The sequence below is a fragment of the Miniopterus schreibersii genome, assembly GCF_964146895.1.
Source record: "Miniopterus schreibersii genome assembly, chromosome: 2".
NCBI classification, from domain to species: domain Eukaryota; kingdom Metazoa; phylum Chordata; class Mammalia; order Chiroptera; family Miniopteridae; genus Miniopterus; species Miniopterus schreibersii.
In genome coordinates, this window is record NC_138102.1 from 27490572 (window position 1) to 27508776 (window position 18205).

Sequence of the window (18205 nt, forward strand, 5' to 3'; positions counted from 1 at the left end):
TCTATCTGTCTGTCTATTACCTATCTATCTATCTATCTATCTATCTATCTATCTATCTATCTATCTATCTATCTATCTATCTATCTATCATTATCTATCTATCTATCTATCTATCTATCTATCTATCTATCTATCATCTATCATCTATCTATCATCTATCTATCATCTATCTATCTACCTACCTATCCATCCATCCGTCCATCTATCTATATGTCTATCATCTATCTATCTTTAACCATATGGAATTTTTAAAATTATGGTGAAATACACATAAAATAAAATTTAATATTTTAATCATTTTTAAGTGTGCAACTTGGTGGCATTAAGTATACACATGTTGTGCAAACATCACCATAATCATCTGCAAATCTTTCTTTTCTTCCCACCTGAAGCTCAGTATTCGTTAAACACTAACCCTTACTCCCCCTTCCTCCAGCCCCTGGTAAGTATCATTCTGTTTCCTGTCTCTGTGAATTTGACTCTTCTAGGTAATTATTTAAAATTTCTTCTTTCATCTACAGCATAATATTATATTTAAATATGATCAACTAAGCTCTAACAAAATCCTTCAATATGATTGATTTAAAAGGGTTTTTGAACTGTTAAATTAATAAAATTATATCTAGGTACTCCCAGTGTCGATGAAAGAAAGTCCAAACTTAAAGGAAAATTTTATGAAAGTTTACTTGAGCCAAATCTGAAGATATGACCAGAAGCAAGATCTCAATGGATTAAGAAAGTGCCCTGGAGAATCACAGTCCCGCAGTTCTTTTTATGCATTTGCAGTCAGAGGGGAAATGTAAGGAAGGCTACGTGAAATTCATGGCTATAGATTAAGGAGGCAGGAGAAAGCAAAGTGGGGGAATCTCTAGGATTGGATCAACAAAATGGTGAGACACATCTTTTTTATTGGTGGGTATAGGATAGTTAACATTTAACATTTACTATAAATGGAGATGGTATTCAGGCAACACAGTAACAATGAGTTTCATGGTCTTGTGCTGGCACTGGTGGTTATGCCTCTGAGGGGTGTGGAAAAGAAAATTACTCTGACATTCCAAAGGTGTATTATCCTAGATCCATAAGGATAATGGACAGGGCTCGATTATGGTAAAGATTAACCTTTGCTAAGGAAACTACAGGCCTGGGACATGACTACCCATCATTACCTGCCTTAGGAATTTATGATCAGACCATCCTGTGGTTACTATTCAGTCACTGACCTTGTCAGGCCTGCCATGTGACCCACCTGAGCTTGTCAGGTCTGCTGTGTAGTCCCTTTTACATTTATACCAAGTTTTCCTGGTCATCCCAGAAGGCATTCCTGATTTTACAATGTCTGTCAATGGATAATGTACTTTTCAGGAAATTTTATTAGAACACGCCCAATCCGTTAAGCAAGAGAGAACTAGACGTTGTAAACATCTGTATAATCATTTGTTTTCTTAGGATTGTTCCAGAAGGGTTTAATATGCTTCCCTTGTGATAAAATTAATAGGAAAACATTTATTCTCTGATGTATGTTTCTTGGAAGACTTTATATTATGGAGAAGAAGGAAAAACCATTCTGTATAGCAAGGCTGTTAGAAATAGCTGGTATATTTACTGAATGGAGTACTCCAGATGAGAGGCTATTCTAGATAACTTAGTATTTCCGGAAACCACAACAGACTTAAAGAGTTTTCTTAATATGGTATTTGAAGTTCAATCTTGACTTTAAAACAAGCTCAAAGGTGCTCTGAAAAATCTGACATGGTTTTAGTTTCCTGTTTTAATAAGTAGAGAATTCAGCAATTAATTGAAATTTTCTTTGATAATCACATTCTGAAAATTAATTATCATAACACAACAGAGTATCTGTTGATGGTAAAGGTCACTGGATGAGATATCCTGGTATGTGAGAGTTTTTGTTCTTATAGGTAAATCTGTTATGAGTGTGCTTTCTTTGGATTTGTCTCTTTTTCTTAATAATAGAGGGTTAAAGAACATCTCTTTGAGTTATTTGTTCTTGTTGAATTATTTTCAGTAAATTCATGTCTGAAAAAAGTAAAGACATTTGAGAATTAAACCCCACTTGTCGTTATATAACCTTAGTAATTATTTCAGAAAGCCCAATCTGTGTGTTTAATTTATGTGCAGTTAATTATGAGTGGTTCATATGGCACATTCCTTGGTTTTCGTTTAATCTTCAAACTATCAAACAGAAACAATAGAAGTGAGACATATGCTGATCTAGGAGAAAAATTATTGTATATGTACTGAAATGTGAAAATGAATCTATTTTTCCCCCTGTGACCCTGTTATCTCCTTTAGATGTTGCTATTCTATTGGGTGGAAATCATTTTGGGTTTGGATTCCTTTATTTATAAAAGGAAAATCTCATTTTATAAGCTTGGTTTTGGATGACTGCAGTTAAATAGTTGCTTGCGGACCTGTAGTTACGTCCCGTAATGCTTTGATTTTATTACCAGTGTGAGCCGTGGGCTTCCTAGACTAGCAGAGCCATCCTCTCCTCTAGGTCACGAAGCACAGCTATGTTTTAGAATGCCTTTTCCTTTTTTTTTTTTAAATTCTCACCTGAGGATATTTTTTCCATTGCTTTTCAGGGAGTGGAAGGGAGAGAGAGAGAAAGAGAGAATCATTGATGTGAGAGAGGCACATCAATTGGCTGCCTCCCTCACTCTCCCGGACTCAGGGCTGGGGATTGAGCCTGCAACTGAAGTACGTGCCCTTGGCCAGAATCGAACCCAGGACCCTTGAACCTGCAGGTTGACGTTCTAACCACTGAGCCAAACTGGCTAGGGCTTTAATGCCTTTTAATGGTCACAGACTATTGAGAACAAAATTAAAGGAACTATAAATGTAAGCAACTAAGTTGGATTATTGGATTTTAATTATTAGCTTATCTTTAAAGTGTTATCTGATCACCTCCTTAGTGGTTGTAATTCATTAATTGGGGTTGAGATTTCAGGTCTTCCGCTGGCAGAAAAACAAACATTCATATTGTGGGCCAGGATATTTTTCCTCTTTAATACCTGGCTGATTGCCGTCGGCTCAGGGTTTTGCCTTGCGCCGAGTCTTCGTGAGGTTTTCCTGTGCAGTGGCGAATGTCACCGTCGCGGGGCTCTTACCTAGCCAGTGCAGTGGGAGGTGGCTGGTCTCAGGGTTGTCAGCCAGGAGATGGTGACTCCCACCCCCGCTGGTCAGGCTAAGATAAGACCGTGTGGAGGAAAAGTGCCGGGTAGACTCCAGCCATCTGTTATCACCTGTGAGAACAATGAACAATTCTTTCTGCCCTGTCCACACCGCCTCCATGCTGGGAGGAAACAGCTGCCCTGTGAGAGCGAGTTCTACCTGGAGGACGCGTGGTTTTCACCTTTTATCTTGCCTTTTTGGATTTGCTTCATTTCTGACACCAGAGGTAGAACAGCAACCGTCCCGTTGTTTTTTCTTCTGGATTTTGAAATGCTGGCATTCATTTTTGGAACCCAGCCCATCTAAGGGAGGACTAGAAGCTGAGTGAAGCATGGCACTTAAGGGGCTGGGACTCTGGGCCCTGGTCTCGGGGTGCAGGTGCGGCCTCAGCCCCCACCGCCTGGGTGTCCGTGTCTGTGACCAGCCAGGGTTTCCCAGGCCTGGCGTGGAAATGCCGCAGCAGTCCGCCCGGGGTGGGTGAGAATTAAATGACTGACCGTGTAAAGGGCTTGGTGCGGTGCCTGGAAGCAGGAAGTGCTGCAAAAGTTTTAGCTATTGGAAAAGTTATTTCTACGCAGCGTACTCACTGGAAGAGCTAGAAAATCAGCCCCTGGTCCTGTTCTGTCGGCTTGACAAGGATGGGGCTCCTTACACCGAGGGACCTCGGCTGGCCTCCCTGAGGCTACCTGTCCCTTACCGGCCACCTGTACTGCCCACAGGAGCTCTTGTGACAGCTTCCCCTCTCAGGGTGCGGCCAGTCTTCTGCTTCTTTGCTTGGACAATTCATTAGTTTTTCTTTCATATCTTTTTCAGTGGTTACTACCTTTCCTTCTGGTATTTCTCAAGAAAGGTGATGAACTGGATTTGCAGGATTCTTCTCTTCTGGTGTAAATCAGAGCGTGAAGGTCACTTTATTAATCCTCACCTGAGGATATTTTCAGAGAGAGTGGAAAGGAGGGAGAGAGAGAGACGCATCAGTGTGAGAGAGACATGCCAATTGGCTGCCTCCCACACGAGCCCTGACTGGGGCCAGGGATGGAGCCTGCAACCCAGGTACGTACCCTTGGCTGGAATCGAACCCGAGATCCTTCAGTCCGCCGCCTGACGCTCTAGCCACTGAGCCAAACCAGCTAAGGCGCTTTTTTTTTTGTTTAATCCCCTCCCGAGGATATGTTTTTATTGATTTTAGAGAGAGAGGAAAGGAGAGAGAAAGAAAGAAATGTTGATGTGAGAAACATCGATATGTTGCCACCTGCATTCAATGCAACAGGGGATCGAACCTGCAACCTGGGCCTGTGCCCTGACCAGGAATCGAACCCATGATCCTTCAGTGCACGGGATGACACTCCAACCAACTGAGTGCCGCTTGCCAGGGCTGAAGGTCATTTTTTTTATAGGCATCAGGTCAAACTAGAACCAGTGAGGCAGGTTTAGGCATTTCTGACCATGTGACCTTAGCTTTGTGATTTATGACTTGTTTTCGGGAAGTAAGCAGATTTGCTGACCTTGGCTCAGGGGATGGCACATGACGCTCCGTCTTCATTGAGAATGGGTATTTGAGTTCACTGTAATCTCAACCATCCTTATCAGCTTCTGCAGTGTGGTTCATGGAAGTTCATAGTACCCAGCTTTTTCTTCTGCTGGTAGAGGGGAGAGAAGGTGGCGAGGGGAAGGAAGCAGATGTTTCTCTTGGCCGTCTGGCCCCAGGCTTCACACGAACATTGACCTTGTTTGATTCATGACTTTTGGTATCGGTGAATGGGGAGGCCGCTGTCTTGCAGCCCAGTTCATACCTTAGCGGAGTATGAGTTTCCTGGGGCTGTCATTACGAAGTTCCACACACTGGGGCCTTCAACAACAGAAAGTTACCCTCTGGCAGTTCTGGAGGAAGAAGTCTGAGCTTGGGTTCAGCAGGGCCAGGTTCTGCTCTCTGAAGACTCTTGTAGGGAGTCTGTCCCAGGGCTTCCTCCTGGCTTCTGGTGGCTGGTGTTCTCCAGCTTGTAGAGGCATCACTCCAGTCTCTGCCTCTGTCGTCACATGCCACCCCTGTGTGTGTGTCTGCTGCCATGGCTCTCCTCTTATTATAAGGACACTAATTATATTGGATTAGGTTGCACTCTAATGACCTCACCTTAACTTGATTTTCCCTGCAACAGCCCTATTTCTTTTTTTAAAATATGTTTTTATTGATTTTAGAGAGAGAGGAAGGGAGAGGGAGACATAGAAACATTGATGAGAGTCACTGATTGGCTGCCTCCTGCACTCCCCCTACTGGAAGGAGCAACCTCTTGGGTGCATAGGATGACACTCAATCCACTAAACCACACTGGCCTGGCAATAGCCTTATTTCCAAATAAGATCCCATTCACAGTGTCTGGGGATGAGGGCCTGGATGTGTCTTTGGGGCCACCACTCAGCCCATTACAGATGGTAGGAGACTTTAGAAACCCTCCCTTATTTCTTCTATTACATAATTTTAATCTGCAATGAAAGACTTTTTTCCTTTTTAAATTAAATTTATTTTGTAGGACAAAAAACACATATAAAAATAGAGAAGAAGAAAATAACTTCAACCCCCCCTCCCCCCAAAAAAACCAATCTAAATGTATTCCTTGTCCATTCCCCATCTCCCTGTCCTGTGCCCACCCCACACCAATAACAGGTGTTCCTGGATATCTATTTCAGAAATCATATCATCCCTATGGTTACGGTTTAGCTGCTGAGAACCTGGCAGGAGAGGGCTTGTGTGCTTTTGTGGAGTTCGAGCTTTATTTTGAAGCCAGCTAGGAGGTGCCTGGAATCATGTGGCAGGAGATTTACATTATTGAATCTTCACTTAGAAAGAGAACTGGCAGGCTAGTGAGGAAGGCAGACGGGGGATACTTCATGAAGAAGTGACCAGTTTGGGCCAAAGTGATGCTTGCGGTTGCTGAAAAGCCCTTCCAGGTCACTTCCCCTCATTCCCATGGAGCTGGTGGCCAGCGTGGCTGAGAGGCGTGGCCTGGCACTTACTGTGGTCCTGTGTGCTGGAGGTGGGGTCCGGGGCGTGACCCAGTTGTGAGGCCCGGGGAAATGCCTGCAGGGTGGGTGGTGGGCCGCGGTGTCCCAGGTGGCTGTGGGCAGGGGCTGAGGGGGCATTCTCTCTTTACGGAGAGTAGGTGCCTCCGTGGAGACGTCTGGAGATGGAGAAGCAAGAGGGAAGATAGGCTGCCCCACCGTCTGGAGAGTCTGGCTTTCATAGCAGCCACATTCCCAAAGGGATGTTTGCCAGAGAAACGAGTGAGCAGCTCCAAGTGGGTTAGTTGGGAGAGGGAGGAGAAGAGAGAGGGGGTGGGGGTGGAGAGGAATTGGCTCTCATGGTTGTGGGTGCTGGCAAGTCTGAAATCTGTAGGGCAGGCTGGCAGGCTGGAATCCCACGAAAGAGCTGATGTTGCAGTCCTGTAGGTCAGCAGGCTGGAAACTCAGGCATGATCCTTTATAGCTCTGGTTGTAGTCTGGGGGCAGAGTTCTTTTTTCTCCAGGAAATCCCAGGCTCCTCTTAAAGTCTTCATCTGATTGGATGAGGCCCACACACATTATGGAGGGTAATCTGCTTTAATCAAAGTCAATTGATTGCAGATGTTAATCACATCTAAAAAATACCTTCATGCAACATCTGGACTAGTTGGACTACACAACTGAGGGCCACGGCCTGGCCATGTTAACACATAAAATTAACCATCAGACACAGGTACCAGAGTGGTGGCAGACTCACCCACTCATTTACTGGAACCTCTGTGTGAATAGTACATTCTTAGGTGACATGCTCTTGCCCCACTGCTTCTTCAGTTTTCATATACTGGTGGAGTTTGCACATACCTGCTGCTGGCCCCAGACAGCCAACTCCTTTTTTTTAAAAAAAAATATATCTTTATTGATTTCAGAGAGAGGAAAGGAGAGGGAGAGAGAGAGAGATAGAAACATCAGTGATGAGAGTCTTGATCGGCTGCAGCCCACACCCCGGGCATGTGCCCTGACCAGGAATCGAACCCCGATCGCCTGGATCCCAGGTCGACGCTTTAACCACTGAGCCACGCCCGGCCGGGCCAGACAGCCAACTCCTTTAATCACCCTGGGAATACTCATGGTTCTTTTTTCTTATTGCACTAAAAGAGTTTTAAACATCTATTCTTTGCAAACGTTTCTGGAGGTAGTTGTTTCCACGGGCCATTCTCTAACCAGGTTCACTATCAGTTTAGAAATACATACAAGCAGATGGAATGTTCTAGACCTTGCCCGTGACTATAAATTTGACTCAAAACTCATCAAACTGTGCAAAATAGAACTAAAGTAATTTTTCAAGTAGTATTTATAGTGCTGTGGTTGGAACTTGAAAGCATGGAAAAGGGATTTTATTTCATTTAAAAAAAAATCTCTGCAGGGAATCATACTGCAGCTTGCTCTGTGCTGGTGACCCTGTTTCTGTGTGTGCCCTGAAGTTTCCACTTGTTCCCAGCTCTGCTTCTGTGAATCTTAGTCTTTTCTTTCCTCGTGTTTTGACATTGATACTTTTGTGAGCTCCCGTCCAGTGAATGTTCTGGATTTTGCAGGGCGTTTTGAAAGTTCCTCTTTCTTTCAGAGTTTGCAGTTACATTTCCTGGTAGACCTTACTTTTCAACTTAATTGAAATAAGAAACATTCCGATCCTCCCATTGTGAAGCTGTCTTTTTGTGATTCTCCCACTTTCACTGTCCAAGTTGTGATCTTCACCTCTGGCTGCACCTTGTATTCACCAGGGGTTTTAAAAAATGATTCTGATACCCATGCTCTCGTCAGAACCTGATTAGTGGGCTCTGGGATAGGGGGTCCAGGCATCAATATTTTTAAAAAGTTCCCCCCCCCATATTTAGAATGTGCAGCCAGTGTCGTAAACAAGATTTCTGATGGCTGTACCACCCATTCAGTTATTTTAAATCGTTGCAACAAAAATGTTACAATGCTCCATGTGAAAGGCTGGTTGTCTTTTGTTTTGAGGATGGGGAGAGAATAAAAGAGAAGGCGAGTGGACACTTTGTCTTCACTTGTCCAGCAGCCGATTGGGGTTACTGTGGGCTGCGGACTTCTGTACGGCAGCCACCCAATAAAGTGCCCTGGGAATTGGGAAGAAGGTCATTCTTTGAAACCAAGTCTCATAAAAATAAGGAAGCTATAGGAGAGTGGTCAGCTGTAAAAGTGACCAAAAGGCCCTAGGAGACAGTTTGCAAATGTGCTGATGAAGAGACACAGGATACGGTGGTCCTGGGATGGTGGAGTATATCCTTAGGTTTGGACGGAATCTAATTCGTGATTTATTTAACCAACATGCATATTGGGTGTACCACCTGCCAGGCACAGTTCTAGGCAGTTTACCTATAGAAATTAGTTCTGGTTTCACAACCATCCTTTGGTGGGTACTGTCTACATTTTGGTGATGAGAAGCTGAGGCACAGAGAGTTAAGTGATTTGCCCAAGGTCACACTGTGGGGATTTGGATGCAGGAAGTCCATCTCTAGAGTTGGCTCTTTATGGGTTGTTAGACCACAGACTACCTGGTAACTGGGGACAGTGTCCTGGCTCTGGGCTTCACCAACCTGATTCTGTGGGCCCCTCCCTGTGCCTCAGTTGCTCCTGTATTGGTTATGGGTGTATAACAGATTATGTGATTTAAACAGCAACTTTTACTAACTCTCTTTTCCGGCTATAATATGGGACTCTTCAGCTCTTACTTCCTTTAGTTATTATGATTTCTCTTTGGGTTTTATTATTACTTGCTCTTTAGTTTTTTAAAGGCAAATCAGACATTTTTATCTGGAAAGGAAAACTATTTTAGGCATAGGCACTAACACAGTTGCCTTTTTGTCCTCAGTAAACTATGTAACGGACTTGGAAAAATCCTCCTGGGATAGCTGGAATGCCACTTTTCCCCCCTTGATCACTCTTGTGAAATCTAGTGGGTGGGAGCTGATAACATTTTTAGCTGTTGGAAAATTGTAGGATGCCCAGATCGCTATATATTCAATTAGTGCCTGAAAGAAAATTCCCAGCTCTGTGGTAATGACGGGGAAGCATTTCTTTTCTTTTTAACTAACACTTGTTATTGCCACGTATAGAAATGTCTTCATCGTCTTCTGCCATGGGGGTCCTTGAAGAGATGGGAGAAGACTGTTTAATTTCTGTCTGTTGGCGTACAGTGTAATTTGACATGCAACTTATAATTAGATTAGCAGGCTTAGGGCTGACCTGCTATGGCTGTGTTAAAGGAGAGGAATTTTGTTTTGCGGGTGATGAATTCCAGAGGACGTTCTGCTTGTCAGCAGGCTGACCCTTCCCAGCACCCGGGACAGTGAGCATGGTGGTTGTAAACTGGCCCTTGACTTTCACCTTCAGGATCTCTGCTGGGCAGGATGCATACCTCCAACTAGTGCCAAACCTGTCCGGGCCTCTGTTCCTCCGTCTCACCTCCACCATCAGATGGTTTGAGGACACACTTGGAGCTTTTTTGGAGAGGCAGGGAGCCCTGGCTTTGAGTCTGTGTCTGGATGAGGGAGAGGTCAGCTATCAGGTATAGTTGCATGCTAGGGCCCTTCTCCCAGGACATGGGCGTCTTTCTCAGCAGGTGGCTCTTTCCAGGGCTGGCCACGGGGGCTGCCAGCCTGCCCCCTAATGAGGCAGTGCCACTTGGCCTGTGTCAGAATGTGGCCATGTCAGAATGATTGGAGTGGAACTTGTTTGTGTTTCTTGGCCAGTTGGCTGAAGATAGTAGTTTATTAGAAAAGCAAAGGACACTGTGTTTTATACAAATATATGTGTATAGGTATCATGCCTTTAATCCATGTTCCAAAGACCCAGAGACCAAGGGGTCTTCAGGTCTTTTGTGTCAGGGATCCTTTTGTGCCCTAGTGGTATGAGCTCATGATCTTTCTCTTTTTTCCCCCCATTGGTGCCCCCAGAGTGCTCTATGTATTTATTTATTTTTAACCCTCACCTGAGGATATTTTTTCCATTGCTTTTCAGATAGAGGGGAAGGGAGAGAGTGAAACATTGATTGGTTGCCTCCTGCACATGCCCCGACCCAGGCTGAGGATTGAGCCTGCAACCGAGGTATGTGCCCTTGGCCGGAATCGAACCCAAGTCCCTTCAGTCCATGGGCTGATGCTCCAACCACTGAGCCAACCCAGCTAGGGCTGAATGCTCTGTTTAAATTCATGCGCTAAAATACAGAGTTTCATCAGGGAACCAGGCTTCCTTGACAAAGGGCAGGTCTAACAGCTGTTGTGATGTTTAAGTTGTGATCTGCATAAATGCTTGATGACACAGTGACAACTGTGATGTGAATTGAAAGCCTCTGTTATTTCTAAAGGTGACAAAGCCACAGGTGTTGCTCCTTCATATCATTTCTGGTTTGTTGCCAACATGTATAAGAGAAGGAAATGCTCAATCTCAGTTAGAGGATGTTGAGAATAAAGATTGCCTTCTTTCCCCTTTCAAGGTCATGGGCCTCTGGGCTCTGTTTCCACTGTAGTCAGCAGCTGGGCTCTGTAGCCCAAACTGGAAAACTGCAGGCGGAGTCACAGAATGTCCTCAGAAACAGATTCTGATTCCAGTCAGGGTGAAGCTGTCGAAGATGCCCTAGAAATATAGCTAACTCTCCAAGGGACCGTGTGAGTGTAAGAAGCAAGCTTAGAACTGTGAATGCACAAGGCCCCTCCCAAGCTCCTCCTAGGAGCATGGATGTGCCCAGACAGCTTGGGTCCAGGATGGTTGTTCCTCCTGCCATTGAGGGGTACGGAATTGGATGGCAGAAGGAGGGCTGATTAATCCTGGGGCCTGGGGCGGCTTTGGGAGGGGGCCCCGTTTTAAGTGTATGAATTGCCCTTCGTGGAGTCAGTAAACCATCTCCTACACAGTGAACAGGAGAAGGGGAAATGAAGGGGCCATGTGTAAAAACTTAGGGACACAAACACTGGTCAAACTTGGCCTCTGGAGACCAACCCCAATGAAAGGGGGCCACTGGGCTTGCCGCTTACCTGGGATCTGCACCTTTTAGCAGGTTTTCTAATGTTTTTGTTGTTGTTTTACATATATTAATACTTTTAATCATAACTCTGTGAGGTACTATTATTGTCTGTTCCATTTCGCAGAAGAGAAAACTAAACCCTGGGTGGTTAAGTAACTTGTCCAGGTTCACAGCTCCAGGCCTTCTGGTTCCAGGACCCATGCGTGCTCTCAACCACTGTTCTATACGTGCAGCTGAAAACAACCAGTCTCCACGTGGCGTCTTTAAATTCTTAGTTGTAGGACTTTCATTCAGCTAGATTTCAGGCAGCTCCGAATGATGATGGTTCTGTTGTTTAGCTGTCCTTTCGATGGAGGTTTGGGGGGATAAAAGTATTCAAGTGTGACGAAATTTCAGGTCTTTGTGGGTTTAACACATCAAGGTGAGTCCTCCCGCCCCCTCCTCTTTCCTCTTTCCCTCAATCTTCAGTTCAGAGTAAAGGTGGGGAGTCGAGAGGCTGAGAAGCTGGCTGCAGGGTGTAAATGAAGCTTCTGACATGAATGAGCCTTCGACCATTTTGCAAATCAGACCAAATTGTTACAAAACAAACTAAGAAATCTTATGCAAGACAAAATTGTGTTTGTTTTTTTTAAAATAGTGGGGATAATTTGTGGTTTCACTTACTCAACACATTTATTACCACTGAATACATGGGACAAGTAAAACCAGCCTTTCCTACTGTAGAGAGACATGTATTAACTGCATAACCAAGGCGTGGACTTGCGATTGTGCTAAGTGTCTGAGCCAGAGCTCAGAGCAAGTGTGAGGAGTGGGAGGGAGGGCGGTGATGGGACTGACCAGAGGCTTAAAAGTAATCTGGAAGGGGGTCAGGGACCCCCTGGAAAGTGACACGTGGTCAAGTGAATTGACCAGTGGCCTGCACCCAGGCAGCTGGACAGGAGCTGGGCACTGGGCAGTGCATGGACCTGTGCGGAGGCAGACTTGCTAGGGCCCTGTCAGAACAGCCGTGATGCTGAGATGTGGCGCAGACTGTTGTCAAGCATCAAGACCCACCCATGGTAGGAGCATGCAAAAATAGGAACAGGCCAAACAATCTTTAATTAGAAGGAAAGTAGGGCACGGGTGTCTTCTTGGTCTTGGAGGTTAACTACTGTGCGTGACTGGGTTGTGTAGGAATTGCTTGTGGTGGGGTGGGCTTGCAGCCCCCCAGAGGAGCAGGCACTGCCCTTAGATGCTGCGGGGCCTAGGCTGGTTACTTCTTTCTGTGCACCAGTGTCTTGATCCAGCCCAGCTCCAGCCATACCTTCGTTTGGGTGACACTTCCATGGTCCGCCCGGGGGGTTCCCGTGTGGCGTGGTTGGTGGGTGCGTCTGAGAGGAGAGCGAACCCGCATCTTTCTTTCCTTTTCCCCCACAGGGCGGGAGCAGTTCCACGGCCTTGGCTCCATGTACTGCCGGGGGGCGGCAGCTGTCATCCTCACCTACGATGTGAACCACCCGCAGAGCCTGGTGGAGCTGGAGGAGAGATTCCTGGGCCTGACCGATTCAGCCAGCAGCGACTGCCTCTTTGCCATCGTGGGGAACAAGGTGGACCTTAGTGAGGAGGGAGCCTCGGAGAGCTGCGAGAAGGAGGGTCACAGCTCCGGACCAGGCGGTGGCCACGGCTTTGCGTCACCCAAGGCGCCCAGGCAGGTGCGGCTGGAGGAGGCAGTGGCTCTTTATAAAAGGATCCTGAAGTACAAGATGCTGGATGAGAAGGACATGCCTGCTGCTGAGCAGATGTGCTTCGAGACCAGCGCCAAAACTGGCCACAACGTGGACCTGCTGTTTGAAACCTTGTTCGACATGGTGGTGCCCATGATCTTGCGGCAGAGAGCCCAGGGGCCGCCGCAGACCGTGGATATCTCCCCTTATAAGCCGCCCAAGCGGACCAAATCTGGGTGCTGTGCCTGACTCTCAGAGGTCCCCTGACCCCCAGTTTACACAGTTGGCAAGGAGTGTGACGAGCGAGCTGTAGTCAGGAGCATAGAAAGTCAAGGAGTTGCTTTGTATAATTGCACACGGAGGAGAAGATCCGAGTGGAAATGACAGCTAGTTATTAAGAGGAGGCCAATGGGAATCATGGCCTCTGCCTGCATCACTGTGTTGGGAGGTGGGAGCTGCAGGATCAGGGTTCCTGGAGACTGTTTTCCCTAGCTGATCCTTTTCTGAAAACCTAGCCTGTGATTGAAGGTTGCCTTGGGGGGGTGTGTGCACCTGTCTGAGCACCTGTACGACTTTTATGTTCGTTGTTCTCAGATGTTTCTCTTCACTGTGATTTATCTTTGGTCCTTTCATTTGGAACTTGTATCTTGATGGCTCATAAAGATTCTTGACTTGTTAATTTATACAAAATCAGGAATCACTGTTTTTATATTGGTTGTAGAAGCGTGAACTATACATATTATTAAAGGATCTTCAGAAGAACTTTGGTGTGGAGGCTGCATTGATTTAGACTTTATTTTGTGTCCCTGGTGGACCCCTTGCTGGGGGCTCCAGAGAGATGGCTGTGAGCTTAAGGAACTTCTGTCTTTAAAAGCTGCATTGGATCCTTACAAATTCCAGCATATTCGCATCCGCCTAGTTGTCTTGACATGAATTCCAATAATAGAAGCAAAACTAAAAGCTCTTTTTCTGCTAATGTCAGCTTGGGTCACCCAGGCGGTTTCTGCATCAGAAACCCCTTTTCTGCTGGTTGGTGGGTGCATGGTTTTGTTATTAGAAGATACTAAGGCAGGGAAGCTGTGACACAATAGGTTTCGTTTTGTTAGAAATCTAATTGAGAGCATGTAGGCCAGACATGGGCTCTCTGTTTGGGAAAGGGGTGTCTCAGCCAGCTCAGTCCGTTATTACAAAGTACAGACCGGGTGGCTTAAACAGCAGACATTTATTTCCCACATTTCTGGAGGCCTCCTTCTTGACGTGTCCTCACGTGGTAGAGAGAGAGCTCTGGTCTTTCTTCTCTTATAAGGGCACTAATTCTACCCTCATGACCTCCCTAAGGCCCCACTTCCAAATACCATCGCATTGGGGGCTAGGGCTTCATATGGATTATGGGGGGACACAAGCATTCAGCCCATAACAGAAAGCAAAATGAGGCAGAATGCTAGTGAGAAAACAATATTTTGTGAGTAGGGGTTTTTTTTGTGGGGGGTGTTCAGTAATTCTTTTGAGTGCCTGTGATCTCTGTTTCTGGGTCCTTCCAGGCTGCCTCCTCTGCTCCTGTGCGGTGCACCTTCTCCAGGTGAGTGAGCCTGATCTGGAAGGTGAAATGTGGCCACAGCCTCCGTGTGTGACTGGAGCTCCTCAGTTAAGGTGCCCTGTTTCTACAGATGATCTCAAGGTCTCATACTTCATTTTCACAACTGTAGCCGGTTGAAAAGTGAAAATGGATCAGTTTGACTGATTCATTACTTTTCATCGATTTGGTTTAATTTGCCATTGTGTGGGCAGAAGTTGTATTAATTTTCTGTAAAGTGCATCTTTGTAGTGACATAACTAGCAAACGCTACCCAGGGAGACCCAGGAGCTTGTCTTTGAACAACATATATGGAGGGAAAAAGTGTCCTATGAAATTACTTCATGCTTGAAGGCAGGGCTGGCTGAACGCATTCTCAAGGACCTTTCCTCCTGAATGTTCTTTGATTCTCTTGCCCATCTGCTCTGAGCACCCCCAGCAAGTGTCCCTGACCGGGGAATTGCCCAGGGATGGAACATGCCCCATGAATGGCACTTAAGCATTTCACCCTTTATTGTTGCCCTAAAAGTAGGCTTCGCTCTGGGCTCTGTTCCAAGTGGACTTCAAATGCCAGCCTGGGCTCTCTCTCATTAGGGGGCTTGGTCCTCAGATCCAAGTATGCTCATGGATTTCTGACCGTGACCTCATGTGGGTCTCACTTCCAATCAGGAAACCATGTCAGTTCTGGGGAAGCTTCAGGCCGCTCAGCTGTGTGAGCCAACCGGTGGAGATGGAGGGGATTTCTCTGCTGGATGTGGCTTGAGCTGTTGCCCTCGAACATTCAACGCGGCTGCCCTAGGGCTGGGAGGGCACGGACAGCCCTGGGTTAACCTGCTGTGCTGAACTTGGAGTCACTGCTGCAGATTTTCACCTGAGGCTCTGAGGTGTCCTCATAAAACCCTTCTCAACAGTATCTCCCAGTTAGATGTTTCCTGGTGCCCTTGAGGCATCGTGCCTGGCGGAGGCATCATGGAAGTTCTGGGTTGGGTATGTTGTAATCTGGGTGGTGTAAGCCATGGTTTTCCCTTTTCCCAGGCTGTTAGGTTGGTTTCTTAAAAGTACAATTTTGTCCTTTCTGAACCTGATATCCTGATTTAAACCGCGCTGCCTGCTGTGCCAGGAAAATCCACTCACACAAATGTCTGGTAACCATGACACCTCCAGCATACAGTTTCCCTATTAACAGAGGTGAGCCCGGGCTCAAAGCCAGTGACGTGGGTCAAAGAGATGGTTTTTGTCTACCAGAGAGAAGGGGAAATGAAAGCAACTTGTGCCTCCACCTCCATGCTCTGGGGTGATCCTGATTATGCAGAGTCATACTACGGATGACAACTACGGTTTGACCCTTGAACAGCATGGAGTTAGGGCCACTGAGCCCCACGCAGTCAAATATTTGCATATAACTTTTGACTCCCCCTAACTTAACCATTAATGGCCTTCTGTTGCCCAGAAGTCTTACCAATAACACAAAGAGCCGATGAACACATATTCTGTATGTTACATGTATTATATACTCTATTCTTACGATAAAGTCAGCTAGAGAAAAGAAAGTGTTACCAAGAAAATTGTAAAGGAGAGAAAATGCATTTACAGTGTTGTACATACTTATTGAAAAGACCCCGTGGTGAAGCGGACCCGCACAATTCAAACCTGTGTTCTTCAGAGGTCAACTGTAAGTGCTTTGAGGAAGGCAAGGCCTTGGGACCTAAGACCCTGTGTCTGAGAGCCAGTGCGTGGAGTGTTTGGAGGCAAATCTGCTCCACCTGTGGCTGGGGAGTTCCGGATTATACTTTATGTAACTTGACCCAGTGGACCTCGTGGCTTCATGGCCCTCCTATCTGCCCCCAGTATGTCACCCCACCCTATTCCCTGAGTACTTTCTGTGCCCTGAAGTGGTCTCTGATCCTCCCCCTTCTCGAATCTGGACCCTTTGGACCTGGGTGGAGCTGAAGTGGGTGGAGCTGCTGGGCCTGCAGTGTTGACCCTGGACATGAGTGTGCTGCTGACCCGGTCTCCCTGTGGGCCTGTTCTGAAAGCTGCTGGACTGAGGGTGTCCCTTTGCAGGACCTTCAGAGCAAGTGACTGCTTAGTCTGTAAGCGTCTGTGTTGTTCCCTGTTCTCCGCTCCCTTGGATTGGCCTAGAACTCACGGGTACCTCCCTCAGGAGGAGGGTGTGGAAGGCACCTTGTTTGAGGCTGTGAGGCCTGAAACCCAGAGCAAGGAAAGTTGTGTCTAAGGCTAGAATCCACCAGTGGCTGGAAAGGGCCACACATCAGGTCTCACCCAAGTCCAGCCCCTTCCAGGTTAGGGTAGCCTAGAACCTGACTCGGCTTCAAATGCCTCATTCCGTTTGCTGCTATGTTGTTTTGTAAGGCCAGTTTGGTTGTCTAGTCCTCTAACCAGCAGATACCCACTGCCCAAGACAAGAGGAGCCATCCCTCATTTTATCCCCTCTTCCAGTTGTTTCCATTGGAAAAAGCCATGCAGACCTAGAAGCTGTTTCTTGGGGGCTAGTCTGACAGGCCCAGGGCTGCTAGCTTCTCCATGAGGTGAGCAGGGCAGGTCCTGCCTACCCCCCTATGCCCTCATCCAGGGGCTGGCTGCCTTGGGAAGGGTCACTATCACCTCCAGGATGCACAGTGTGTGTCTCCAGGGGCACTTCCCAATGTCCTTGGCCTCACCCTCTGGAGGCCTCACTCACCCCTTAACTTCCTTGTGTGGCAGAGCAGCTAGACCCTGACCCCATATGATGAAATGGCCTCTTGGGAAATGGCTGCAGTTTTATAGCCAGTTTATGCCGTTACATGACCCACAGTTTCTGGGCCTGCCTCCACCCCCACTGCCTTATGTTCTTGACCTTGGCCATGGAAGGGAGCTCTGTGAGTCAGCCCTGTTCTGCAAGTGTCCCCTAAGAGTCAGTCTGCAGGTAGGGAGGGTGTCAGGAGCTACTGGGGTGTATGTCTCTCTAGGGAGAATGCTGGTGCCCTGCCCTTTGTGGCTCGGCATCTGACTCTGAAGTGTGGACCACACAGAGGCACCAAATCTAAACCAAGTTGAGCAGGAATCTTTAGGACAGTGACCACCTTTCTGTCTGCTCCTTTGATTGTGGGGATCGGAGTCTAGAATTAACAGCTGCCTCCATAAGCTTTGCGGAGCATCTTTCAGGTCCTGGCCTCAGCCTCTTGACCCATTTTTTTGTTACAGCTGTTGCTATGGAAACCAGCTGTGTGCAGGTGTAGCTGTCTTGCATCAGCTTCATCTGGTTTTCCACCCCCCCCCCCCCCCCGGGGGATGCTGCAGGAGCCCACATGTAAGTGCTGACGGTCTTGGGCCACCCCTGACCACTGGGAGTCAGAACTAGAGAATGCAAAGGTCCCTTCCCAGCCTGGGCAGGGCGATCCAAGGCTGCTTCTGTGGCCTTCCTAAGTGGGTCCTTAGCAAGATAAAGCCCTAAATCACCAAGGGCAGAAGCCCCCTTAGTAAGGTGCCCTCCTTCCTGGCTTCACTCTGCTTAGGTCCCACTCCATTCCCTGGAATCATGTCCCCAAATAACATTCCTGTGCAGAGTCCCTGTCTCGGTCAGCTTCTGGGGGAATGGCAAGCCGAGATGGCTGCTCACCTTTGTCAAATAACATTATCAGGTGGAATACTTATTTCATTAGGTCAAAATTATTCTTAGAAAAAGTTTAATATGAGATT

The 18205-nt window shown here is 46.8% G+C and overlaps 1 protein-coding gene across 1 annotated transcript in view; it reads left to right on the forward strand.

Moving 5' to 3' along the window:
• RAB20 (RAB20, member RAS oncogene family) overlaps nt 1-13687 on the forward strand; it is a 31968-nt gene extending 18281 nt beyond the window's left edge. The window contains exon 2 of the mRNA XM_081127588.1: nt 12647-13687. Coding sequence (XP_080983714.1) covers nt 12647-13182 — 536 coding nt within the window. The 3' untranslated portion in view covers nt 13183-13687. The remainder of the gene's footprint in view (nt 1-12646) is intronic.
• The last annotated feature ends 4518 nt before the right edge of the window (nt 13688-18205 follow it).